The following is a 24,670-nucleotide window of genomic DNA, read 5'->3' on the forward strand; positions in this document are numbered from 1 at the left end:
CCCCCCCCGTCTCCATCACCGATACATAAACTCCGCAGTCCATCGCAATGGCCGACCACCAAAGTCCAGACAATGCACAGGGAACAGGGAACATGTATGGTATCGAGAACCTTGCCTCGGCGGCCTTAGCGAGTCGCGTCTCCCAGCCCACGACAACCGCGACGCGACCGGCGCAACAGCAACAGCAACCCCAGCTCGCGACGACGGAGCAGGAGTTATGGAGTATCTTGCAGCAGCATGATCCGACGCAAACACTGAACGCGACGGCGGCGGCGGCGGCGGCGGCGCAGAGTGCGCAGAGGTCGGGGAGTCAGCCCGCGACGGCGCAAGTTCCGGCCGTGAGCGCGGCGACGGGGTATCCTGGGTATGGCTACACTGCGGCCGCAGCGGGCTACCAATACGCGAACGCAATGGCGTACCAACGTCCTCCCGTTCCACCACCACAAGCTGCGCAATACCAACAGTACCAGCAATATCTCTCCTACCCCCAGGCCGCGTACGCGGGCGCACAAACTGCGTTTCAGCCGTACAGTCCGGATTTCTTTACGCCGAGTCCGGCTGTTGCTGCGCAACAAGCTGTACACACGCCCGCTCCTGGTTCATTCGGGACACCGACTCCAGCGACACGGGTTTCGGCACAGCCGACCCGTCAGAGTAAGCGTGTCCGTATCGATCCCTCTCATCTCCGCGAAGAATTGACGGGCGACGATGAGGATGAGGACGAGGACGACCTCACCCCCCTCCCCAAACACGAAACAATCCCAGCCCAACCCGCACCTCCGATCCAGCTTGCCCCCGGTGTGCGATTCGTGATGGGCACCCACCCATCCGCACTCACCGGCCGTCCCAAATCCTGTATTCCAAATATCTTTGCAAAAGACTGGGCCCGCGAATGTGTCGAAGCCGCCATTAACTCCCGTCTCCCACCCTACGCACTCTCCAAGGACGAATACAACACCTTCAAAGGCGCGATCAATCATGTCCAAGTCACGAATTATCTCAATATTAGGAATGCGGTGTTGTGGCTCTGGTTAAGGAATCCCCTTTGTCCGGTGAGTAGGGAGGAGGCGTTTGGGGTTTGTAGGGATGATCGGTTCGTGCCGTTGGCGGAGAAGATTTTCGAGTATCTCGTCAGAGGGGGTTATATCAATAACGGAGTCATTCCAATTCCTAGCCCGCTGGAGGTTTTGGGACAGGTGCAGCCGGAGCGATCCAAGTCAGGAAAGGTCGTCGTTGTGGTGGGAAGTGGGATTGCGGGACTCAGTGCTGCACGGCAATTGGAGGGTTTGTTCAAGCATTTCGCGAACAAGTTCCCGGAGGACGAGGAATTACCCAAAGTCATGGTCGTCGAAGCTCGGTCCCGGATCGGAGGGCGGGTGTATTCGCGTCCGATCAAGGCTGATACGCGGGAGCAGCTTGATTTGGGTGAGGGAAGGGAGAGTACGGCGGAGATGGGTGCGATGATCGTTACGGGTTTTGACTATGGTAACCCGTTGGGTGTTCTCATCAAGAAACAGCTCGCGTTGCCGTATCACCACCTCAGGGAAACGGACTTACATGATGAGACTGGGCAGAAGGTCGATAAAGAGCGGGATGTACGGGTTGAGAGGATGTTTAACGATGTCCTTGATCGCGCGGCGGGATTCAAGGAGCCGAGGGTGCAACCGAAGTTGGTGGAGGGGAATAAGTGGGATCTGGATTTAGGGCGGGATCCATCTTCTGAGGGTGGTAAGACGATTGCGGAGGTGGAGAAGGGGGAGGCGGAGATTCCGCCTATGAGTGCTGGTGTGGAGACGGGTATTTCGACGCCGTCGAATGAGAGTGTTTTTGGGGCGGGGTTGGAGAGGATGACCGGGCGCCCGTGGCACGCGACCGGGACGGCGGGAAAGATTCCGCCTATTGAGGCGTTGAGGAGGATTGGATTCGAGGTTGAGGAGAGGGATGTTGAAACCTTCCAGCCTCGTCCTGCGGATGAACCGACGCTTGGGGATACCATGGACGCTATCCTCCTCGAGTTCAAGGAGCTCGCGAAGCTCACGCCGGAAGACATGCGGATGGTCAACTGGCATTACGCGAATTTGGAGTATGCTAATGCCGCTAACCTCCGGAAACTGAGTTTGAAGCATTGGGATCAGGATGATGGGAATGAGTTCCGCGGGGCGCATTCGATGGTTGTCGGGGGGTACGGGCAACTCGCGCGGGCTTTGGCGTTGGCGCCGGAGAAGTTGGACATTAAGTTGAGGAAGAGCGTACAGACTGTCGTCTATTCGGACGCGCAGACCATGATTAATGGAACGATGTATCAGCAGCCCCCCGTGAGGGTGATTTGTCATGATGGAGATGTGATTGGGGCTGATGCGGTTATTGTTACCCTTCCGTTGGGGGTGTTGAAGAGTGGGGATGTTGCGTTTGAGCCGGCGTTGCCGGAGTGGAAGATGGGTGCGATCTCGAGGCTTGGTTTTGGGTTGTTGAATAAGGTCGTGCTTGTTTATGATGAGTGTTTCTGGGATCGGGAGGCGGATATGGTTGGGGTGTTGAGGGAGCCGGAGAATGGGAAGGATCCGATGAATCAGGAGAGCTATGTGGATGTTAGGGGACGGTTCTACATGTTTTGGAATTGTTATAGGACTGCTGGGAAACCCGTGTTGGTTGCGCTCATGGCGGGCAATGCGGCGGAGGCGGTGGAGAAGGAGGATGATGATGTACTCATCGAGGAAGCGACGACGGTGTTGAAGAAGATGCACCCGGGGAAACATGTGCTGCAGCCGCGTGAGTCGATTGTTACTAGATGGAAGAAGGATCCGTATGCGAAGGGGTCATATTCCTACGTGGGCCCCAAGGCTACGGGTGAGGATTATGATCTTTTGCAGAAGGATGTCGATGGAAGGGTGTACTTTGCTGGTGAGGCTACGTGCCGGACGCATCCCGCCACCGTCCACGGAGCCTACCTTTCTGGTCTTAAAGCCGCAAAGGAGGTTTTGGAGCACTTTATTGGTCCGATTAACGTGCCGACTGATAAGCATATCGTTGTGCCTACTGAGATCGCGACTGCGATGGCGAAGGTCAAGGTCGAGAGTAGGAGGACGCAGTACAAGGAGAGCTGGACGCAGAAGGCGAAGAGGCTTAAGCGTGAAAGGGTGCAGGCTGCCGAGGAGGCTTGTGAAGCTGCCTTGGTCGAGAAGTTGGGCGAGAAGCCGATGAAGGCGAAGAGACGGCCCGCGAACCCTTTCTTGGTTTTCCAGAAGGAGAGCTGGAGTAGGATCAAGGCCGAGGCTGATAGAATTCATCAGGAGCGCACTGGGAACCCGAATGCGAAGGCTAGTAGGGATGAGATTCGTGCGTTGTTGGGGAAGGCTTGGAGGGATATGAGTCTGGATGAGCAGAAGCCCTACCGCGAGTTTACGGAGTCGAATAAGGCTGCGAACAGTGGTAGCGTTGCTGATTTCAACAATCAGTTGTTGGAATGGGAGCGTCAGGCTGAGACTTTTAGTAAGACGTTCATGGATGCTGCGTTGGCTGAGCCGCCGAGTGTGGAGGAGGCAGAGGCGAATAGGATGGCTGCGGAGGAGAAGGCGGAGAGGATGAGGTTGATGGAGGAGAGGAAGAGGTATGCGCACTTGTACGGGCCTCAGAGTGATGATGAGGATTACGAGGATGAAGAGTAGGAAAACCGGGTTACGGATAGGTGTAAGATTTAAATTGATTCCCATTTACACCTTCTTATTCCACAACAGTCCCAATGCTACTTACGCTGGGCGACGCAAGCGCTGTGCTGTGCGTGCCTGGCCATAACTGGAAGAAAAGTCGCCGCTCGGATTGCACCGGTTTGCTTTCACCGGCTCTCGACAAGGGCTTCTCCTACAGCCTTTCGATTGAGCATCCGTTGCAGCAGCCTGCAATTGCAAAAGAAGATCATTTGGATTGGGCTGTCACTGTCCCTGTTACGTGCTGTATCGCACTCCGAGCTCCTGTCCCAATCGTCACGCACCTGTTGCCGGCAAAGCCTTCTTCCGCGATCGCCTTCCCTTGCATACCTAGCCTACCTATACCCTGAGCGTTTGACCGTTTCTTGAACATTGCATTTGTTGTTCTTCGATGGTATCCATCATTCCACGTACCGAGTCTTCATCATCTACAACTCCAAACCTGGAACTCCCAAACAGCAATGGCGGCACTTCAGCCAGCAAGACGGCGCCAGCCGAGACCGAGACGGATGCCAAACTCTCCCAAACTATGTTCTTGGCTTTTGTTAGCAATGCCTTGGATGCGCGTTTGAAGGTTTGTCACCCTTTGTCGTTCTGCTTCTGGTGTCTGATTGTTGGAGTGGTGCGCTGACTGTTTTTTGTGAACAGGGAGATTATTCGCCGTTTGAGGATTTGCAGCGGTTGTTTACGGTTAAGCCGACTGCGCCTGATGCTCCCTCTAGTTCTCAGCTTCGACAGATCTTGGGAGCTTTGACTAATCACGTCTCGAGGTTGGACTCGTCGGCGAGTATCCTTGTCAGGGCGATTATCGGATGCCACTGGGCTGGAAGGGATGATCTGTTTGTGGGAGCATACGTGAGGTTTCTGGGGAATCTTGTTTCGGCACATGCTGGATACATTCCGCTGGTTACCCACATGCTGGTCCAGCACCTTTCATTGGGTACGTCATTTGGGTCAGCTATGATCTTGAGCACGACTGATCCTGTTCGCAGTACCCATTTCCCTCGGCCGTCTTCCTAACCATGACCCAGTACCTCGCTCGCTCATCCATGACCGCGCCCACTTCGCCCTCCAATATATCCTCGAGCTTGTCCCGACAGCGACCCCATCCCTCATGCCAGTCCTCTCTGCCGAATTCCCTCACAAGTCCGAAAACAAACTTGCTCAGGTCACCTACGTCACCAACCTCCTCCGCGTCCTGCAATATGCCCCCGTCCTTCGTGGCCAAGTCATGAACCTCCTCATCGACAAAATCATCCAGATTGATGTCGAGATCCAGGTGAACTTGGACGAGTTAGACGAAGAGCACGAAATCCTAGAAGAAGACGTACCAAATGGCATCAGTGACGCGAATTTTATGGCTACGGCTAAGGAGGGTCCACATGCGCAGCTCTTGGCGGAGATTGCGGAGGCTGATGCGGCTGATTTGGATGAGGATGATGATGAGGATCTGGAGATGAGCGTGCAGAACATCAAGGATATGGTCGACAAGCTCGATTGTATGTTGATGGTGATGTTTGATTACCTCACTCCGACCTTCCTCAGCGAACCAGCGCTACTCACCCCCGGGGGTATCATGAACTCTGACGCTTTCTCGGATATCTCTTTTGAGTACCTTCTCCAAGCATTTGACACGACGATTTTGTCGACGTTTAGGTCGAGGTATACGCAGTTTATCATCTTTTGGGCAAGTCAGACGAGTCCGAGGTTTATCGATGCGTTCCTCGGTGTCGCGATCGAGCGTGCACTCGATCCCTCCCGACCCCAAATTGCGAGACAAGCTGCGTCAGCATACGTCGCCTCCTTTGTCGCTCGTGCCAAGAAACTCGATCGCCCCGCCGTTCGAACCGTCGTCGGGATGTTGTGTACCTGGCTACACACCTATATCGAGGACAGGGAGGAGGAATGCGTCGGTGCTGATGTTGGGAAGTTTGGAGGTTTTTACGCGGTTGTGCAGGCGGTGTTTTACATCTTTTGCTTCAGATGGCGGGAGTTGAAGGGGGATGATGAGGAGAATGAGGATGTGATGGAGGGTGAGGATGGGGAGACAGATAAGTGGGCTCCTGGGCTCGAGGTGCTTAATCGGGCTATTCTGTCCAGATTCAACCCCCTCAAGGTGTGCTCGCCTGTCGTCGTTTCCCAGTTCGCGAGGGTTGCGAATCATCTTGGGTTGCTGTACGCCTACTCCGTTATGGAACAAAACCGAAGATTGGGCGGTGCGGGGAATTACATGAATGCGAATCTGAATAAGGAGGTGGAGAGTTATTTCCCGTTCGATCCGTATCGGTTGAAGAGGAGTCAGGGGTACGTTAAGGATATGTATGTCGAGTGGCAGAATATCCCGGGGCTGGATGATGAAGAGGACAGCGAGGAGGAGGACGAAGACGAAGACGAAGACGAGGAGAGTGAGGAGGAGTATGATGAGGATATGGATGAGAGCATGATGGACTGATTTGTCCCCTAAAAAATGAGTCGGGTGTGGTGTGTGGAGTGAGGTCTTTTTGCACATGCTTTTTTGGTTGGGTATCGGTTATCGTTTTGGCGATTGGAGTTCTTTTGTTTGTTACCTATATCAGGCTTTTTGGCTATCTCGTATCAAGATATCATGATTGATCCTATACCAGTACCGACGTCCAGCAGCCAGCTCCGGATCACGTCGTCGCGAGGCAGTATCGATCGGCAACGAACGATTCTACATTTGCATAATTACGTAATTGATATCACGGTTGCAGCCGCGGAGATGGAGCTCTCGGTCGGATGGCATGACCCACGTCGCGTACAGAAACGGATTGCACGATCGTGATATTGATGGATTCACCCGGCTTATCCGGGTCGCAATCCTGATTATTGTCGGACCACATGCTTTCAAATCCGGAAGCAGGCGTCTCTGGTACCATGTTACCCAAATTGCAGACTCACGATAAGTCGACGTATGAATTCGAAAATTAAGAGCCGGTGACACAAGCGGACCGATTGCATTGCAATTGAGAGGAGAGGGAAAAAAACCAGTCGTTGAACTTTCGAAGGTTGTGTGTAGGCGTTAGTGACCGTCCGGCCATGGTTCTCACTGGCATGACTGGGTATCTCATTAAAGCTGTCTAAGCGTGGGCTGCGGCACACCTCACGAGTTCGCTCTCGGCTCGAATTCCCTGCAGACCCATTTTGATCGTTCGTTACCGACTTCTGGGGCTAATGGCATAAGTGAATTTCCGGAATTGCCTGGAAAATGCCGTGCTAATCATACCGGGGTTTACGTCACCGTCTCATGGGGGGGTCATCGGGGTACGGCCCGAGGAGATCGGAGGCGGGGAGGGAGGTAACACTTCTACCAGGAATTAGGCAATGGACCGTCGGAGGAACTGGAGGGGCTCTGATCTTGGGGTTGTTGAGGGTGATTGTAATTGCAATCCCGGCCGTAATCTGGGCATTTGCTGGGTGAGACGATGTGTCACGTCACTCACGCGCAACGGCCGGTTCGCTCGCAAACACCTCGAGATTGCATACATCTCCACTCGAAAGGGTCGAAAGACCTGTCTTGGAACTCTGAAAATGCGTGAAGTCTCAGAAAGCTTAATCAGTTTAACTTGCCTAAGCTCAATTGCAATTGGCTGATCAGGAGGGCACACGGTTCTTTCCGCGGGGGGGGTTCCTTCCAAGACGCCCGGATCGTGAACTTTCATCACGGCTTCTGCCGAACCCGACCGACGTCGAACGTGTTTCATTAAGATTACGGTTGACAAACTCGGGCATAGAAGGAGGCAGCAAGGGAGTCATCCAAGCAGCCTTTTTGACCGCCCCGCTCTTTTTATTTCGGTTTACAATATCACATCACATCACTCTAGGCTGAATCCTTGCAAATTGTCTGGCTTGGGGCTTTGGGGACGTCATTCAACAGATCGGATCTCGCCGTGTCGACTATAAGGTTCGATTGGCCCCTCAAAATCAGATGTGGTAGGACCAAACATGTCCGTTGCTGCCATAAGAATGGGTCCCGCCTTCTCTCACATACCCGCCGAGTCGACTGAGAGGTCTCGGGCCAATGACCCCAATACATCGCTCGTTCCATCTCTTTTCGATTTGTCTGGCTCCGGTATGGATCAGAACCGCACTTCGGTCGTCTGAGCTAACGTGTCTGGAACAGCTAGACGTGCTCCTTACCCTTCAACACATACCCCAGATACCCAGCTCAGACCCGATCAAAGTACATCCTCTTCCTGATCCATCATCACATCATCGGCTAATATCTCCTCCAACAGTTCTAAAACGTAACAAAAGCATCGTCCACCAGTATCTCGAATGGTGGAACTCCCAAGACGACAACGACGACGTCCTCCTCGATGTCATCCACCCGTCCCACCACTTCCACCACGCCAACTTCTCTGAGGTCGAGGCCGGCATCGGCCCAAACTATGTCAAACACATCCGAGATTACTACCACTCCCACTACCAGGAAGCCCGAATAACATCAACCTCAACCCTCGCCGAGAACGATCTCGTGATGGTGATATCAGCATTAAAAGGAACCCAACACTCAACAGCCGAAGACGGACGCTCGATCGAACGACAAATTACCTTACGACTCGCGCACCGGTATCGACTCCGGGATGGGTTCATTATCGAGAGTGAATTTTTGGCGGATTGGTTCGAGTTCTTCAAGACGCCGTGGGTGAAGACGGGGATGGGATCGGATTTACCGAGTACGCTGACAAATGTTGGAGAGGATGCGAAGCTTTATGCGACGATTTGGCCGGCGGCGGGGACGGTGAGAAATGAGGAGGTGGAGTTTACGCCGCCGAGGGCGGAGGAGAGTGAGAGTGAGAGTGAGAGTGAGAAAGAGGGGCAGAAGACGCCGACGCCTGAAAGAAATGGTGGTGAAGGAGTAGGAGGAAGAGATGGCGCGCAGCCGACGAGGAAAAGTATCAGTTTGCAGGATATCATCTGGACAACTTGAAATGATGAGCGATAGTGTGTTGTGCGCATGTGGTTAGGACGGAGTGATTATGTTTCTGGGGTACGGTTCATGGATACACGATCATGGGAGCCTGTGTGAAGTTGTTTGAGTTAGACTCTGGGGGTTTCGTGTCATCGTCAGGTGCTCGGCGATGGCCAATGTAATAGACATTTGTACCCTTTGAACTGTGGTGAGTGGTTATTGGCTGTTAACATGTCAAGCGGTGCCGGGGATCCGTACAGGCCCCGTTCGTCAAGATGCTCCCGACCACCGACACCGTGCGAAACAAGGTCCACTCCCTCCGCTTCACCTTCCGCGTCCCACCCTTTGAATCGCATGTAGAAACGGGTTGACGCAGAAGGCGTACAACACCATGCGATGAAGTGTCGAAGATTCATTTTCGTAGCTGTTGCGGCACCATTTTAACCTGTCATCGACCGTGCGCTCGCCACCCGGACGTCACCGGCTGAGCAGGGGCCTTTGACATGCTCGAACTCGGTGACGGCGGGCTGTACGTCGACTAAGGCGAGTTCCAGCGGATCCGTTCAGCAAAACGATGAAATTTCGAAGTTTCGAAGTGTCGCGAGTTACGTGCGGGTTGGTTGGTTGATGTGATTGTAGTAGGCGAACTTGTTGAGACTTCTCTGTGCAAATGTTAGCGTGAGCGCGTCCGACTAGCGTGAACGATACCAATCCGGTTTGCCTCGACACTGCCTCGACACTGCCGCCGCGAACAATCCGGTGACCGGAGTAGCCAGATGGCCGCGTCGATGCTAGGAGATGCTGCTGATCGAGTTGAAAACTCCTTCAGCAGTTCTTTGACATCCCCTACGACATGCTAGTCAGAACCCCGGTCTCCTCGACGTGACCGTGCCACGGTGGTTGGCACGGAGGAGAGTTGGACGAGGAGGACTGGGATGGGTATAGAAAAAATCACCCACGCTAACAGTTTGGCCCAGGCTAATGCTCTCACGCCTAATCCGGTCAGCTGCCCGGACGCGACCAAGGCTGCACTGCTTAGGAAGTGGGAAGTAAGTCTTGCTTTCGAGGCCATGTACAGAATCTTTTATAAGTTCTATTGATTGGAATGGTTTAAGTCTTTTGAAATCGTTCGAGCAGTGGGTACCATGCGAACCACCATGGACGAACCATGTTAATGAATCACGTCTTGCCTTTGATAATGGGAGATGCGCCAGCGTCATTAGGGATTGAAGTGTATGAGATTCATCCCATCACACTGCAGCTGACAGGGTTTAAGGGAGGAATGTGCTATGTGACATTCAGATGTCACGGTCCGCGGGCACGCATCCACGTCGATGCTCTCACTCTTAACGCGTTATAAGGTTGTTGCATAAATTCCATTGCTAGTTCGGTTGCTGCGTTGCACCAGCAAAGCCCTGTGTGTATGTCCGAGAAGCGGTAGTGAAGTTGAGCCGTAAAACTGGAGAAGCAGCTCAGCATAGTGTGTATGTTTTGTTCCCACGACATATGGGGCACCCAGTCTTCAGATGCACGGAGAGGTCCCTGTGACTTGGTGAAAACGGACAGCGGATGAGAAAGTGCGACGACTTCCCGTGACACGGTTGTGGAAGAGACGAGCGATGAAGTATGTGCAGCATATCACTGTAAACCGTGGGAGGAGGTTGTGAAAAACTGGTCAGGACAATGCGGAAACAATCAAGGAGTGCGCCGGATGATCAGTATGTAAAAGAGGTTTGAAAGAGTGAAAGAGCAAGAGGAGCAGGTTCGAGAGGTCACTGCCTTCCCTTTAGACTTCTTTGCGGATATCTTACGTCGAAGAACAGGAATCCGAGGACAGCGGAAGAACCAGATTACCTTTTTGCGTCCAGCTTGTCCGCTGCATGAGTACAGTACTGCTGTGTGCAAAATTCTTGACGCGGCGCATTTTACCGCCTATCTGCGCGGGGATAGTTTCATGAACCCCCCCATCTTCATAGACAAGGCTTGGGAGGGCGGTTTCAGGGTAGAGGTCGATAGATCAGACTCTTAGGAATCGATAGATGTCCTCGAAACGCGTGTAGTACCGGTTCTCATAGAGTTGTGACATTATGAAGGATTTCGGCCCAGGTGCATGATGTTGCATGAATATGCATGAAAACATCGAAAACACTCTTTGGACCCACAAACCTCAAAAACTGGTAGAATCAAAGAAACCACACGCAGAACATGTTCATCCAAGCTCCCTCTATCTCATGGGACCCAGAGCTGCATCCGTAGTGCCTTCCAGGGTCCGTATCTTTCTTTTCACTGAAAACACCTTTTCAGCATGAAGCAACTGAGGGAGGCCTTGTGGCCCAAAACCGGTGGCACGACGTGATTGCTAACGATAGGTATGATCAGTTTGAACCCTTACTCGACCTCCGAGGCCTTTATCTATGTTGTTTTAGGGGTTTTTGTCATATGGAGTTTGCGATTCGCGCGCACATGGGAAAGTCACGTCAAGAATTTTGCACACAGCAGTAGCTCCGGCTACCGGCGTGGGGGCGCGCCAGAAGCCCGCTGCGGCATCGTCAATCAGCTGTTATGGTCCGCGAGCTCTGTCAGTTCTGCAACGATCGCCTCAGCTGCAGAAGCATCGGCAAGCATCGGCAGGAAAAAGTATGGAATGGGAAAGCTGGGGCGGGATGGGAGAACCCCGGATCGGCCGTATTCACGAAGGAGATGTTCGGTGGACTCGGGCATTCGCACACGTCGCCGTCTCAAGATCCAGCATCCTGGTACGACCTCGACAGCTGGTTTGGGACCGAGCTTTGTCCATGACAAATCCTTGACCTTGTTGTTTTGCCGAGTTTCGCTCTAGACTTCCTGGACCGCATTGAGTTTGGCGCACGGACCACCACGCGCGCACAGACCAGTCTCGAGGCAAATTCACGACCGTTGCACGCGAGAACGAAAGGAACGATTCCCAGATCCGGGAATACTGGAACAAACTGAACGCCGAATGGCTGAGAGGCGTCTGGCGCTGGACAGTTCCATCGAGGTGAATCTGAATCCTCGGAAGGCGAGTAGTGATGGTGGAGGGGTATAAGATGCTGTTCTGATCCCGCTCTTTTCTGCTTATCTGTTCTTTCTTCAGGCGACTTTGATTAACGGCAGTTCGTGATCCCATATACCAAGATGTTCTACTCGACGATCCTTTCTGCTGGAGCCTTGTTGCTCGCTGCCTCGGCTTCTGCTGCCCCTGCGAACACTGCGCTCAATAACGCTTCCTCCGTCGCCGAGGTTACTGTTACCCCGACTGTCCTTACTACTTTGACGACCACCGTCTACCCCGAGACCTCTACCGAGACCGTCTACACTGTCAACCCAGCGTTGGTTGGCAAACACTCCACCATCGTGGTTTCTGCGACCTCGACCGCCTACACCACCACTACTCCCGTCATCACCTCGACAATTACCTCCTCTGCTGTCCGTACTTCCGTGACTAAGAAGGCCAAGACCTTCACCAAGGTGATCACTCCCACCAGGGACGTTACCGAGTACTGGACCAAGTACTTCACAAAGTGGAACTACTACACCCCCGCTCCCAAGAAGTCTTACAAGACTGTCATCTCCACCTACACCCCCACCACCTCCGCAACCACCACCAGCACTTTGTCCTTGTCGACTACCACCTCCACCACCACCGCTACCTCTACTACCACCTCCACCACTACTCAGGCATGCTCCACCACCACCACGACCGCACGTCAGCGTGGACGCCGTGATGTCACTGTTGGGCCCGTGACTTCCACCATCACCGAGACCGAGACTGAGGTTGCCACCACTACTACCACCATTGCCAACCTCACTCCTTCCGACTACTTCACCACCGCCACTACTACCTCCACTACCACCCTTCCCGTTACCGCTACACCTTCTACCATCTCTGTCACCGTCACCGTGACCAAGAGCACTAGATGGTCTACCTCCTACACCAAGACTGTCACTGGTACCACCTATGCCCCCACCTTCACCAACATTCACTCCATCACCGCCACAGCGACTACCAACGCTGCCTCTACCCTTGCTACCCCCACCACTACCGTCACCTACACCGCTACCGTTAAGGCTAAGAAGGCTGCGACCAAGTGGTCTACCAAGACTGTGACTCTTGGAAAGAAGGGAACTGCTACCAAGACCGTTGTTGTGTTTGTTAAGGCTACTGCTACCGCCAAGCCTTTGAACTGCAAGAAGTGGTAATACGAGAGGATTTGGATATGTAAAACCGGGATATACCATAGCGATGACTTCTTAACTACAATACTTAAAGGCCGAGTACACTTAATGAAAATCTTGATACACGGTATTGTTCCCGTTCCAATAATGTCTCGACATCAATCGCAGCTAATAGTATCGCAATGGGCCGGGTGTCAGAAAAGCTCAGGATGCCTGCTCGATATGTCACTCCTATCTGTGTTCGCATCGTCCAATCTCGAAGCGGTCCTGGTCACAGACATCCCGACACTGTAGTATCGATGTCGAAGACCACGTATGTGTTATGACCGAGGCAATTGAGCAGCAACATCCGCTCGTGGAACACCAGAAAACGTCAGTCTATTCATCTGCATTTGCCTACTCGTATCAATCTATCGTGCACACATCTATATCTTACAAAGTAGCAACCTTCTCGTCAAACAACTTCTCTGCATCCTGCCAAACTCTTGCATTCTTCCTATCCTTCAACTGCAACAAACTTGGCAAAAGCGCAGACGAGAATGCCTCCGAAGACTCCCTAGGCAAGAGGGTAGGCAAGTGGTCGATGGAAATGACGGTACAGTGAGGACCGGTTTGGACGTCAACGGGAACAGTGGGCTTGTCGAAGGTGGTGTTGATGGAGTAGACGGGGATGGGGTTGTGGGGGTTTGTGGTATCGCAGGAGACATCGCAGATGACCTGGAGCTTGCGGTCCTTGGTCTCCATGAACCCGGGCGAGATGAAAGGGGGGATAGGCTGAGAGAGGTAGATGCAGTTGACAAAAATGTCAGCGTCAATGATCTCCTGGAAAGGACCACCTTTAGCGGTCTCGGCCATATCCCACTTGATGATGTTCTCCTCTGGGATACCAGCTTTACGGGCCATGTCGACTGCACCAGATCCACAACGTCCAAGAGCACCAATGACGAGGATACGGGGGTACTCTCCACCATTCTTCTTGACACCCTCCGCAACGACATCCTTGATGTGAGAAATCAACTCGCCCTCATTGGGGTAAGGAGTAACAGCCGGCAAAGGCTTCTCTGGACTGTGAGTCTGCTGCCAAGCCCAGGACTCAATCGCCAATGCCGCACCTGCGAAACCGGCATGGAATCCAAATGCAGCAACACGACGGCCACTCTCATCCTGCAAGAACTCAAGATCAAGCAAAACACCTCCACCACGCGGCCACCTCGCCAAAACATCCTTCCACCCACCCTGCTGCTTATAGCAATGCGCAAACATGATGTGGTCGTGAGGAAGTGGGGTATCGTCATTCTCAGGCAACTCCTTCAAAGCAATGATGTACGCGTCCTTGGGGGCATTTCTCCAGGATCCTTCCTCAACAAGGGGGGCGCCAATCTTCTCGAATTCAGCGTCGTCGAAGATGCGGAGGGTGGAGCGCTCAATGGTGATCTTGAAGCCGGCGTCCATGAGGGCCTTGGCGGTAGTGGGGGTGAGCGCAGAGCGGTGCTCCATGGGTTTGGATTCGGCACGGAGCCAGAGGTGAGGAGCAGACATGATTGTAATGGTTATTGGTTGCTTGTGGATCTGTGTAGGAGCTCGAGGAATCTTATGTCGCGGTACGTATACGCCTCTGTTACCTTAGATGGCCTCATAGCCGTAAGACAAAAAAATACATTGGGATCTTATTACAATATCTAATATCCATTTCTGAATATGCATAAGCAAACTATCACGGTTTCATGCCCCGACTGCAATATTGATTCTGCCGAATGAACGTTGACGACTGAGCTGACGTCCGTTTCGCGAGCCGTCACGACCATTGAACTCAGCTTACGCCGCCGAGCATTTTGCGGCGTCTCACAGCATACTTCGCCATTATCGAAGTAATACGCATCGTTCTTTGAGTTTGTTCCAGTCTTCAGCGCGAGTTTTGTAGTCCCTTCCTGTTCCAACTCGCTCGGATCACTACGCAACACCAAGACGCGTCTGCCCAAACACCAGCGCGTAAACCAACTGCAAGCTCTACAGCGCACCGTGCGAATCGACGAAACCAGGTCGTTCAATCAATCAATTCGGCCGCGACTACTCTCAGAATGAGCAAGCGAAACGCAGCGTCGCCCGATCTCGACGAGCCACGAAAGCGACAGCGATCAGCCCCCGCCAAGGGAGGTGCATCCGACGTGCTGAAGGATTGTCGCGCTCTTATCCAAGCAGTCATTGATGCGACTGACGAAGCGGGCGAACTCATCTCTGCGCCTTTCTTGAAGCTGGTCCCGAAAAAGGCATACCCGGATTACTACAAGATCATCACGCAGCCAATCGCAATCGACCAGATTCAGCGTAAGGTGAAGAATGGAGAGTACACTCGATTATCTGACTGCAAGAAGGACTTCTTGTTGATGGTCAGTAATGCAAAGACGTACAACTCGCCCGAGTCGCAATTATACGAGGATGCGATCACTATATCGAAGGTCGTGAAGGGATTCAAGGGAGAGGCTCCAGCCGATGATGACGAGGAAGACGATGTCGAGTTGGAACTGACTGATGAGGAGGATGTTCTGCCTGCGTATGGGTCGAAGACGGATATGGAGAAATCCGTCCTCGATGCTGCGCGTGAACTGATCCACGAGATCACACACATCAAGAATACCAAATCGATCCCGTATTCAGTTTCCTTCATGAGTCTGCCTGATAAGCGAGAGTACGCCGACTACTACCAGAAGATCAAAGAGCCAATGTCCTTCAACATGATCCTGAAGAAGATGCGATCACCCGGTTACGAATCGCTAGGTGATTTGGATAAGGAGGTCGAACTCATCTTTTCAAATGCCTTTTCGTATAATGAAGAAGGAAGCCCCATCTGGAAGGACGCCAAGGCTATGCAGAAGAGCTGGAGGAAGAAGATCGAGAAGCGACGGATTGAATTAGGAGAGATACAACCGCCTCCGCCGCCGACACCAGCTGTTGAGGCACCCAAGTTGAAACTCACGCTGGGCAACAACTCTGCAACGCCTGCACCCCCAAGCGCTTTACCGCCACGGATCAAATTCAATATTGGAACAGGCGGTACACCCGTACCCGCCCCAGCTGAGACCAAGGAGGAGCAGATTGATGTCGTGAGCGCTGCTGCTCCGGCTGCACCACCGGCACCACCTAAACCTGCGCCGTACGTTCCCGCTCCAGACCCATGGCTCCGCGATCCCAAGCTCCCGGCACTTATACCCCTCCTCAACATCTCCGGTCCATCCGTCGCACTTCGAATCCCACCTAGCCCGCTCAGCAGATTACAGATGTACACCATCACCGTGCCTGCTGCAACTACAACTCTTTCCGTCTCGCCCATACTTAATACGACTCTACCTCCGATCAGGGCTGGCCAGTTTTCGTTGAGTGTTGTGTGTAATGGACGACGCGTTAATCCTAGTCCTGAAGCGGGTGCGGGTGGGGGATTTCCAGTTAGTTTAGCAGGCGTAGCGACTAGCAGAGTTGAGTGTGAGATTGCGATTGCACCATCGCCGGGACAGGATGCTGGGTTGGAGGGGAGGGAGAGGGTTGTAGTGCTGGTCGTGAGGAGGGGATAAGGGAGGAAGAATGGAACAACAACGAGTGTTGTAAAGCGCAAAGGAACGAGGGCGTGCAGACTTCAAGGGCGGTAAATCTTGAATGGAGTTACGAACACCTATACCCTACCCAATTGCCGGCGCCGGAGTCTGTCACTGAGGGTGGTGTGATGGCCATCAAATAAAGGGCGAGCTCACCGATAACAAACCGTTCTTTTCGCAGTTATCTTTTAATGTAATTGAAATGTTTACGACCTATTTATGTACCGTGTCCAGATCGACATGCACTCCTCCAAATTCCTCGGGGACCTGCCCTGAAGGTCATCAACACAGGAGTACGAACTTTCTACGACCATCAAAACACTCAATCAACAACCCTCCGATACCAGCTGTTATACGCTCCTTTACCGACTCTAAGCTACACGTCGTCGCTAAATCACTCGGCTTTCTCTGTCACGTCCACATCCGAATCTCCCGTTCGATACCGACATTCTACACGTCACATACACTATGGCTTCCCGCATCGCATCCTCAAGACGTCCACGCTACCTCACCGAGTCCGAACGTGACCGCCTCGAAGAGTTCATCAATGACATCCACTACTCTGCGAGATATTCCGATGACCACTACGAGTACCGACACGTCATGTTGCCAAAGGCCATGTTGAAGGCAATTCCGAAGGACTACTTTGACCCTGATACGGGGTGTTTGAAGATTCTGCACGAAGAGGAGTGGAGAGGACTTGGTATTACCCAGGTATGTTTCGGGCAAAGCAATGAGATCGCGGGACGGATCTTAAATGGATTAGAACCTGCCGGATCATTGATCTTTGCGTCCTCTTAAATGCGCGACTGGATGTATGCTAACATCCGTATAGTCTTTGGGATGGCAACACTACGAGACTCACGTCCCAGAGCCACACATTTTGCTGTTCAAGCGGGAGAAGGACTTCGGACAGTGAGCAACGCGAAGGATGGGAAGTGGACTGCGAGTGAAGCAAGAGTACGATACAAGATACGAAAAAGACACGCATCAGCAGAATGCACGAAAGCAAGGCATACCAGGACTGGGGACAGTTGGCATTATATCAGGTGCGCTGGCCATGAAGCGGACGGAATACACGCATATCGAACGTTCACATTGATCATGACCTCCTCTTCCTGTAAACCTCGTGAAAAGTAGAGCATACATCCCGTTTCCATAATGACGCAGGATCAGATAATATAATGTCCCTAATTGCCCTTTTCAGCCAAAATGCATTACGGTACGGTACGGCTGATCTGTGCGTGCATAAACCCACGCGTACGTTCGAACCGCAGAACCGGGACCGTTCATTCAGCACGTCGCTTCCACGGGTTCACTATACATTACAATGGCATCACCACTACCTCTCAAACCGCTCTGTACAGGATTGACCGCGTCCTTCTTGCTCAACCTCCCCTTTGGCCACATTCGTTCGCATTACACCGACAAGTTCACGGTTCCGTGGTTTCTGGCGATCCATGCACCCGTACCACTTGTTGTTATGATTAGGAAGAAGCTCATGAGTGAAGTCGCGGTCAAGAGGCTTGGGGGCCGCTGGGTTGTGCTTGGGATGAGCTTGGCAGCGGGTGTTGGTGGTCAATTAATCGGAGGGAAGTTTGGGGTGCGGAAGAGTGTGAGGGAAGGGAGAGCTTTGTAATCGCAGGTGCAGTCAAAACCCGCGAGAAGTGTGAATGAGTTGCATATGATCATGAGATGCCAATCACCCGGCTGTATGCGGCAACTACGGCATGTTCGGGGGCATTCATGTCGGAGAACGGCATCCTCGGTGGAGGCACGTCATCGACTACGGGCGAATGATAATCTGGAATAACACGGTAGGGGTTGAGACGCAACTTGGGCATCAGCATCGGCATCTATTACAACAGTTCTGGAACTCTATCCTATCTCTTAACTACCGCTAGTGGCGGAGTGATCCCCTATTCTCAAGCGTGTACATCGGGACACCGAGGTCCTCTGTCTATCAGGCCAGAAGCTCGCCTTACTCCACGTGTTCAGGCTTTATCGCGAGTAGCGATCACCTGGGTGCTCGTGACTGGCCGTACGATTCTGCGCGATACCATTACACGGCCGTCTCGAGGCCATGTTTGGCATTGCGGCGCGAGCAGGCAGTGCATTTCTTCTGCTCAGCCCAGTATCGGGCCGAGCGGAGGTATGAGCATCATTCTCCCTCGCCTCCCCACTCAGAACGTCATCAACACCTCTGAGCACCTCCTCAACGCATCGCTCTCAGAATTCCTCCTTCCACGCGAAAACACCGGATGCAACATCGGCGTATTCGTCCTGGTCCGGTCGCTTTCGAGTCCATCGCACTCTTCCCATTCTGTCGCCATAGTCCAAATTTGATTTTGTTTGCGGTACAGTTGGGGGTAGTGCATGTCGAGTTCGACGTCATTGGCATGAAGGGATGCGTTGGTAGTGGTGGTGGACTTCCACCAGACCGGTTTGTCTTCTCCGCTTGTAGAGCATGACCAGGCTTTGCAGCGTTCGAAATAGTCGCCGTCGAGGGAAGGGCACATCGGGCCGTCGTGAATGAGCGGGATCTCAAGGGAGGGGAAGTAGCTGTCGTCCACCTCTGACGGCGTGTTCGTAGCGAAAGAACTGGTGGCGGGAGTGAGAGGTGGGGTACCAAGGAGACTTACGCCGGAGTCGCGTTTGATCGCCTGGTTGGACGGGCCTTTCGTTTCAGTCGGTGACACAGGCGGTGAGAATGGCATTTGTTGTTGAAGGAGGGTAATGGTGTTCTGCGCTCCCTTCTTGATCATCTTCGCTTGTCAACGTGCTGATGTCAGGAGAATTGATGGACAGGTAACGGTGCAGTCGAAAGACTCGTCGGAGGTATTTTTTCAGGTCGGAGGGTATAACGGTACTGGTGGGCAAACTTAGTCCGTGGACCTCGAGGGAGGCGGCTGCGTCCTTTTTACGCATCACGAGGGTTGTGGAAATGCAGGATGCTGGGGTGTTAGGACCTCCATTTTCATTTTCGGACGCATGATTGCTGTGCCCGGATTATATAAGCGGGGTCGCGTGGTGCCAGGGACGATAGACATGTGTGGCGAAAACATCCAGAACTTTATGCCCTGGGCAACGGAAGTCAATTCGGTCTGGGCGGAAAAAATAAGGTCTGATTGAAATCTGGATTTCTCGCTTGACAGGTGTATGGGTTGATCACGCGAGGGTACGGTGTCATGATTAACGACGGATCCGGTGGTGGGAAGAGGACCCTCCTGATCGTCGACTGCCGTGAGAAGAGAGCATGAAGGTGGCCTCATCAAGCCGGATGTCATTTGAGAGGTATCAGATCAAGGATAAGCTGAGCGGGTGGACCCAGATGGGCTTCGAGCGCTGATCTGAGGCTTGTTACGGTACGATTTTCCGGCGGCGTACGCGACGTCCATGAAGGCGACATTGCACATTCAACAGTGTCACCCAGAGTTTTTTTTTCGGTTCTTGGTCCGTCTATCAATGGTGGAACTTTTCATACCGGCCAGTCAATCCGCTGTCGCCACCCGTCTCTTGTCGCTTGGGAGTTACCGCTTAAGGTCAAGAGGTGGTTGGGTTTGTTTATGCGGAGGATTGGGGTCGCATGATATGTGGAGTGCTAGCTAGGCCTATGGGACCCTGCAGAAGACGGCTCTGGTATAGCGCCACACCTTCGCATAACGACCAGGGTCACGGGATCGTCTTCGTCTGTCCAAAGGGCAAGAGAACGCGTTTCGCTTGACCGCTTAACGGATCAAAGGGTGTCCACGGTCGTTCGGGATCGAAGACGAACAACCATGTTTTGCCATTGACACAGAGGGCGTCTACGTGTTCATTTTCCCAGTTTTCTCATTTACTCCGAAGAGACTCTGATCGCACGTTGTGTAGACAACGTGGATGTTCGATGGTCTTTGATGTTCTGGGTCCGTGCGCTTTCTTTGGCGGAGTTTTTAATTTAGTCGCGGGAAGGCTGGTCCGTGCGCGCGCAAATTTGGCGGTTGGGCGCCGGCGCTTCCAGGCACGGGTCTCGCCAACGACCGCCCCCCGAAAGCTAACGACGAGCTGAGCATAGCCGCTATGCAGAACTTCAGGTCTTTCTCCACATCCGGCTGTTCAACTGGTCAACTGACCGCGTGTGTCATATCAGGCAGAACGGTCATGGCGATCGGCGCTGGAGATGGCTGACACCGGATCCAATTTGACAGATGGATTCGAGAACGTCGGGGATTGATGCATGTCAGCACGAGGATTCCACGAGAGCTCAACGAAACGTTTGATCAGCAATATGCGCATGAGTGTGATGTCGTAAGGTCCATGCGAAGTGGATGACAGATGTCAGGATTACGGAATTCTTGCCGAATGCGTCCAGCTGTTGCGGAGCTCTTCCCTGTCCTCGTCCAGCGCGTACGGATTTGTCGATTCCAGCTTGATCTTCATGCGCCACTTGTTGTCGCCGCCCCAGACCCGCCGTTATACGCCATGGCGTGTCGCATCATCTTCGACTTTGAGTTTGCATTGGGCAAGGCGTACTGTCCAGCGAACTTACCTCACGATCCAGCACAGGTCAGAGTAGTCGCCCGATCTTGTGGCGACATTCGTTCGCTGTTCATGGCGTGTCGAGATGAAACGTTCCTACGCCAAGAGCATAAACCTTCAGGGTGTTTAACTTGCTCATTTCTCTCGTACAAAAGGACCCTGGAGCCCCCCCTCATCTCGGGTTTCAACGACGCCTCGCTGCCGGCACCGAGCACCCTCGACAAGAACGACAAACTTATCAGCAACTCGGCCTCACTATTGCATCAACAACCCCGACACTTATACCCACTTTTCTGCCAACAAATTACTGAAGGATGGACAAGTTCCGCCCTGTGAGGGCTGCCTCCGAACGGTCCTCCGTCAGCTCCTTGCACTCCCTCGGCGAAGACTCCGCTCGTGAGTCCCTCACCGAGTCCCTCTCCGAGTCCATCCCTTCCTTCAACTCCTCGATCGAGACACCTTCCTTGACCGATGGAGGAGCTTCCAGTTCAGCTGCATCTTTCACCTCTTCCGAGATCGTCTCCGACAACTCACCAAAGTCGATCAAGCACTTCAACAAGGAGCACCGCTCCACTTCCTCTCAGTCTTCCGACGAGTCTTATATTCCTTCTACCTCCGCTGGCTCGGAGCACCTTACCCGCTCGGATCATTTGAAGCTTCCCGAGGTCGATGTCGATGATGAAGAGATCCTTCAGCCTACCGAGGACAAGGAATACGCTCAGCCTCCTCCTAAGCAGAGGACGGCTGCCGATGACATGCTCGCGGCCCGGCAGAACATGTCTGTACCGCGCAAGGTTTGGTGGTACACATGGGCTTCCTTCAAGGTCTTTTGTCCTCTCGGTATTGTCGTTGCTCTTTTCGTCGGTTACGGTTTCAAGATTAAGTTCTGGCACTTGGGACCTTTCGCTATTGGTCTCTACGGTGCTATTCTTATCGTCGATTTCCTTGTTCAAACTTCCTGCGCTATCATGAACCGTATCTGGATTTGGAAAGTTGAGAGAGCCGCTATTGCGAAAGAGAAGGCTATGTTTGAAGATGGCGCTACCGACCGTGGTTACGAGATTGCTCCTGTTGTCGTCGGTTATCGTGAGGCTGCCGAGGACTGGAAAGCCTGTCTTCGTACCCTGCGTGACATGGACTGCCCTGAAGTCAAGGTCGTTATCGGTGTTTCTGACGGTGACCAAGGTCCTGACCAGGAAATGGCTCACGGCTTCAAGGAAGTCTGGATCGATGAGTTGACCGAGGATCAGAGGAAAGAGCGCCCTTGCGGTATTTTCCAGCTTCCTGAGCACTTGGCTACCGTCCACACCCGTCACTTCAACGAGTACCTCGAGTCGAAGAACTACCAGGCTATCACCTCCACCAGGATCCGCTTCAAGAACTGGATCGTGGGACACCACCCTCCTATGGAAGATGAGGCTCGTTCTTACGCTTGGGTCGAGACTACGAAGGAGGTCAAGAAGATCTTCAACGAGCTCGAGTTGCACCAATACAAGGCTGTTTTCTTCACCCAGCCTCACGGTTCTAAGCGTACTGCCATGTTCACTGGTTTCATGATGGCCATGCAGGGTTATGAGACCAAGGATTACCTCTTCACCACCGACTCTGACACCCTTGTCGACAAGATGGCTTTGACCCACATGGCTCGTATCATGGAGTCCGACCCCATGAACGGTGGTGTTTGTGGTGACGTCCGTATCTCCAACAAGACTGGCTCCGTCCTCGCCTTCATGTCTCATCTTCGTTACTGGTTTGCTTTCAACATTGAGCGTGGATGCCAGTCTTTCTTCAAGTGTGTTACCTGTATTTCCGGTCCTCTCGGTTTCTACCGTGTTGACCACCTCAAACTCGTTTTGGGTGAGTGGGTTACGCAGTCTTTCGGTGGTAAAGAGACCACCTTCGGTGATGACCGTCACTTGACAAATTGTATCTTGAACGCTGGTTACAACTGTCGTTTCACCCACTTGTCTGTCTGTGACACTGAGACTCCTACCGGATTCGTCCGTTGGGTCAAGCAGCAGACTCGTTGGTGTAAATCTTTCTGGCGTGAGGCTTTCCTTTTCCCGCGTATCTTCGTCTTGCACTCTATGTGGGGTTTGATTGAGTTGTCGAAGCAGTCTCTTTACCCTTTCGTGATCATCTCCAACGTCCTTCAGTTACTCTGGGATCCTCTCTCCGGCACCTGGCGTCCTGTTGCTTGGTTCGCTACCATCTTCGCTGTGGCGTTGATCAAGTCGTTCATCGCTGTTGCCTTGACTGGTAAGCCCGAGTTCTTGGGTTTCTCCCTCTACGGCTTCTGGTATTTCTTCGGTCTCTTGCCATCCAAGTTATACGCCATGTTGACCATTACCAAGACCACTTGGGGTACTTCTGCGCGTTCTGCGTCTGAATTGCAGATTGGTGACACTTGGAGTGAGCGTTTCTTCCACGTTGGACATATTATCTTCTGGTTCGCTGTCCTCTGTGCCGGTCTTGCCAAGTTCTTAACCGTCCGTATGGGTGGAGCTATCTTCGCTATTGCCGCTTGCGCGGTTCTCATTCCCACCTCTTTCCTTTACTACGATGTTGCCATCGCGTACACTCGTGTTTACATTATCAACCGTCTCAAGTCCAAGCCTGTCACCGCCGATGTCCCCATCAGCGAGCCTGTCAAGGCTACGACCGAGATCCCCGCCGATCCCGCTTCCATCGAGTTGCAAGAGGTCAAGATCTTCGACATCTCCCGTACCCAGTCCATCGCCGACTCCGGGGTCGGATCATCTATCCACACCGGCGCCGGTGCTGGCGAGGAGATCAAAATGGTCTTCGAGCCTGCTGAGCAGGACCCTGACCTTATCGAGGAGATCATTCTTGAGGAGCCTGAGCAGGCTGAGATCGGTGTTTCTTCTTTGGCTTCGCCTCGCCTTGCTGTCACTCGCGTGTCCTCGACTCATACTGCCCACTCTGCACGCACTCAGGACTCCGGCTACGACACCGCAAGCTTGGATCCTTTCTCGCCTTCCGCTACCGACCTCTCTCGTGGCTCCTCCATCTCCGATGATAACTACTTCTCCGCCAAGCCTAACTCGCTCTCCATCAAGCCTCACCTCCTCCTCAGCTCTCGTCGTCGTTCTTCGATGTTTAGCTCCGGTGGTGGCCGTCGCGAGTCTGCCATGTTGCCTTCTCTCCTCAAGACCCGTAAGGAGTCCGTCGACTCCATCGCCTCCGTGTCTACCATCGACTCCCTCATGCCTCCGACTCCTACCACCGGCAACTTCCAGGGCTTCGATACCAGGAGGAAGTCGAGCGTCATGCAACTTAGCCGCAGGGAGTCTACCCTCAAGCACGAGGTCACTCTCAAGACTCCCAGCTACAACCAACCGCACAAGATGCCGACCTATTTGTCGAACGCCTTGGCGAGCCCTACTAGCGAGACGAGCAAAGAGGGCTCGAAAGCCGCTGAGCCGGTCTTGCCAGCTCACTTGCAGGCTTTGAGGAACCAACAAAACCAGATTACCTTCACCTACTAAGGTACCCCACAGAAGGCGCAAAGGATATACAAAATCGGAGTTAAGGCTGGGATAAAGGACGGGACACAAGGAAATACTACGATAATGTAATGCATGAAGCTAACGTTGGATACCCCATATAAATTTAGAAAACCAACCCTATGTCACTCTTTAGAAATTTACGAACTTTTTTACACATACATACTTCAATGTCTCCTCCTCGCTCCTGAGTAGCGCCATATG

General features: G+C 53.0%; 10 protein-coding genes across 10 annotated transcripts; 8 read left to right on the forward strand and 2 right to left on the reverse strand.

Moving 5' to 3' along the window:
• Nucleotides 1–812: 812 nt before the first annotated feature.
• On the forward strand, nt 813–4,372 carry SAICODRAFT_33540 (uncharacterized protein; the record flags this gene model as incomplete). Its single annotated transcript, XM_019168297.1, has 4 exons — nt 813–3,530; nt 4,123–4,235; nt 4,279–4,307; nt 4,353–4,372. The coding sequence occupies 4 exons, from the start codon at nt 813–815 to the stop codon at nt 4,370–4,372; spliced, it is 2,880 nt and encodes a 959-aa protein (XP_019026647.1).
• Nucleotides 4,373–4,648: 276 nt separating this feature from the next.
• Nucleotides 4,649–6,333, forward strand: SAICODRAFT_186697 (RNA polymerase I-specific transcription initiation factor RRN3). Its single transcript, XM_019165994.1, has one exon. It carries the CDS (start codon nt 4,819–4,821, stop codon nt 6,154–6,156), a length of 1,338 nt encoding a protein of 445 aa, XP_019026648.1. The 5' UTR covers nt 4,649–4,818; the 3' UTR covers nt 6,157–6,333.
• A 1,240-nt stretch (nt 6,334–7,573) lies between these two features.
• On the forward strand, nt 7,574–8,635 carry SAICODRAFT_186725 (uncharacterized protein). Its single transcript, XM_019165995.1, has 4 exons — nt 7,574–7,794; nt 7,846–7,905; nt 7,961–8,366; nt 8,423–8,635. The coding sequence occupies exons 1-4, from the start codon at nt 7,668–7,670 to the stop codon at nt 8,475–8,477; spliced, it is 648 nt and encodes a 215-aa protein (XP_019026649.1). The 5' UTR covers nt 7,574–7,667; the 3' UTR covers nt 8,478–8,635.
• A 2,960-nt stretch (nt 8,636–11,595) lies between these two features.
• SAICODRAFT_29090 (uncharacterized protein) lies at nt 11,596–12,858 on the forward strand (the record flags this gene model as incomplete). Its single annotated transcript, XM_019167311.1, has 1 exon — nt 11,596–12,858. Exon 1 carries the CDS (start codon nt 11,794–11,796, stop codon nt 12,856–12,858), a length of 1,065 nt encoding a protein of 354 aa, XP_019026650.1. The 5' UTR covers nt 11,596–11,793.
• A 378-nt stretch (nt 12,859–13,236) lies between these two features.
• On the reverse strand, nt 13,237–14,412 carry SAICODRAFT_29091 (saccharopine dehydrogenase Lys3). The gene has a single exon (XM_019167312.1). It carries the CDS (start codon nt 14,371–14,373, stop codon nt 13,267–13,269), a length of 1,107 nt encoding a protein of 368 aa, XP_019026651.1. The 5' UTR covers nt 14,374–14,412; the 3' UTR covers nt 13,237–13,266.
• A 211-nt stretch (nt 14,413–14,623) lies between these two features.
• SAICODRAFT_29092 (Bromodomain-domain-containing protein) lies at nt 14,624–16,601 on the forward strand. The gene has a single exon (XM_019167313.1). The coding sequence runs from the start codon at nt 14,913–14,915 to the stop codon at nt 16,398–16,400; it is 1,488 nt and encodes a 495-aa protein (XP_019026652.1). The 5' UTR covers nt 14,624–14,912; the 3' UTR covers nt 16,401–16,601.
• Nucleotides 16,602–16,710: 109 nt separating this feature from the next.
• On the forward strand, nt 16,711–17,382 carry SAICODRAFT_29093 (CKS-domain-containing protein). The gene is made up of 2 exons (XM_019167314.1): nt 16,711–17,135; nt 17,257–17,382. Exons 1-2 carry the CDS (start codon nt 16,890–16,892, stop codon nt 17,338–17,340), a joined length of 330 nt encoding a protein of 109 aa, XP_019026653.1. The 5' UTR covers nt 16,711–16,889; the 3' UTR covers nt 17,341–17,382.
• A 200-nt stretch (nt 17,383–17,582) lies between these two features.
• On the forward strand, nt 17,583–18,332 carry SAICODRAFT_186793 (uncharacterized protein). Its single transcript, XM_019165997.1, has one exon. It carries the CDS (start codon nt 17,752–17,754, stop codon nt 18,058–18,060), a length of 309 nt encoding a protein of 102 aa, XP_019026654.1. The 5' UTR covers nt 17,583–17,751; the 3' UTR covers nt 18,061–18,332.
• Nucleotides 18,326–19,184, reverse strand: SAICODRAFT_29096 (uncharacterized protein). The gene has a single exon (XM_019167315.1). The coding sequence runs from the start codon at nt 19,136–19,138 to the stop codon at nt 18,605–18,607; it is 534 nt and encodes a 177-aa protein (XP_019026655.1). The 5' UTR covers nt 19,139–19,184; the 3' UTR covers nt 18,326–18,604.
• Nucleotides 19,185–21,715: 2,531 nt separating this feature from the next.
• SAICODRAFT_52861 (uncharacterized protein) lies at nt 21,716–23,503 on the forward strand (the record flags this gene model as incomplete). Its single annotated transcript, XM_019169174.1, has 3 exons — nt 21,716–22,159; nt 22,280–23,277; nt 23,353–23,503. Coding segments are annotated over 3 exons (1,593 nt in total), but the record flags the coding sequence as incomplete, so codon positions are not given.
• Nucleotides 23,504–24,670: the final 1,167 nt, after the last annotated feature.

Source organism: Saitoella complicata, assembly GCF_001661265.1.
Source record: "Saitoella complicata NRRL Y-17804 unplaced genomic scaffold SAICOscaffold_3, whole genome shotgun sequence".
NCBI classification, from domain to species: domain Eukaryota; kingdom Fungi; phylum Ascomycota; class Saitoellomycetes; order Saitoellales; family Saitoellaceae; genus Saitoella; species Saitoella complicata.

Coding starts and splice junctions, on each gene's coding strand:
- SAICODRAFT_29096 (XM_019167315.1), bottom strand. CDS start 19,138: ATGCCATTCTCACCGCCTGTGTCACCGACTGAAACGAAAGGCCCGTCC.
- SAICODRAFT_29093 (XM_019167314.1), top strand. CDS start 16,890: ATGGCTTCCCGCATCGCATCCTCAAGACGTCCACGCTACCTCACCGAG. Junction 17,136..17,256: donor GAGGACTTGGTATTACCCAG/GTATGTTTCGGG, acceptor ACATCCGTATAG/TCTTTGGGATGGCAACACTA.
- SAICODRAFT_29092 (XM_019167313.1), top strand. CDS start 14,913: ATGAGCAAGCGAAACGCAGCGTCGCCCGATCTCGACGAGCCACGAAAG.
- SAICODRAFT_186725 (XM_019165995.1), top strand. CDS start 7,668: ATGTCCGTTGCTGCCATAAGAATGGGTCCCGCCTTCTCTCACATACCC. Junction 7,906..7,960: donor CCAGCTCAGACCCGATCAAA/GTACATCCTCTT, acceptor CTCCTCCAACAG/TTCTAAAACGTAACAAAAGC. Junction 8,367..8,422: donor TTCGAGTTCTTCAAGACGCC/GTGGGTGAAGAC, acceptor CAAATGTTGGAG/AGGATGCGAAGCTTTATGCG.
- SAICODRAFT_29091 (XM_019167312.1), bottom strand. CDS start 14,373: ATGTCTGCTCCTCACCTCTGGCTCCGTGCCGAATCCAAACCCATGGAG.
- SAICODRAFT_186697 (XM_019165994.1), top strand. CDS start 4,819: ATGCCAGTCCTCTCTGCCGAATTCCCTCACAAGTCCGAAAACAAACTT.
- SAICODRAFT_186793 (XM_019165997.1), top strand. CDS start 17,752: ATGGCATCACCACTACCTCTCAAACCGCTCTGTACAGGATTGACCGCG.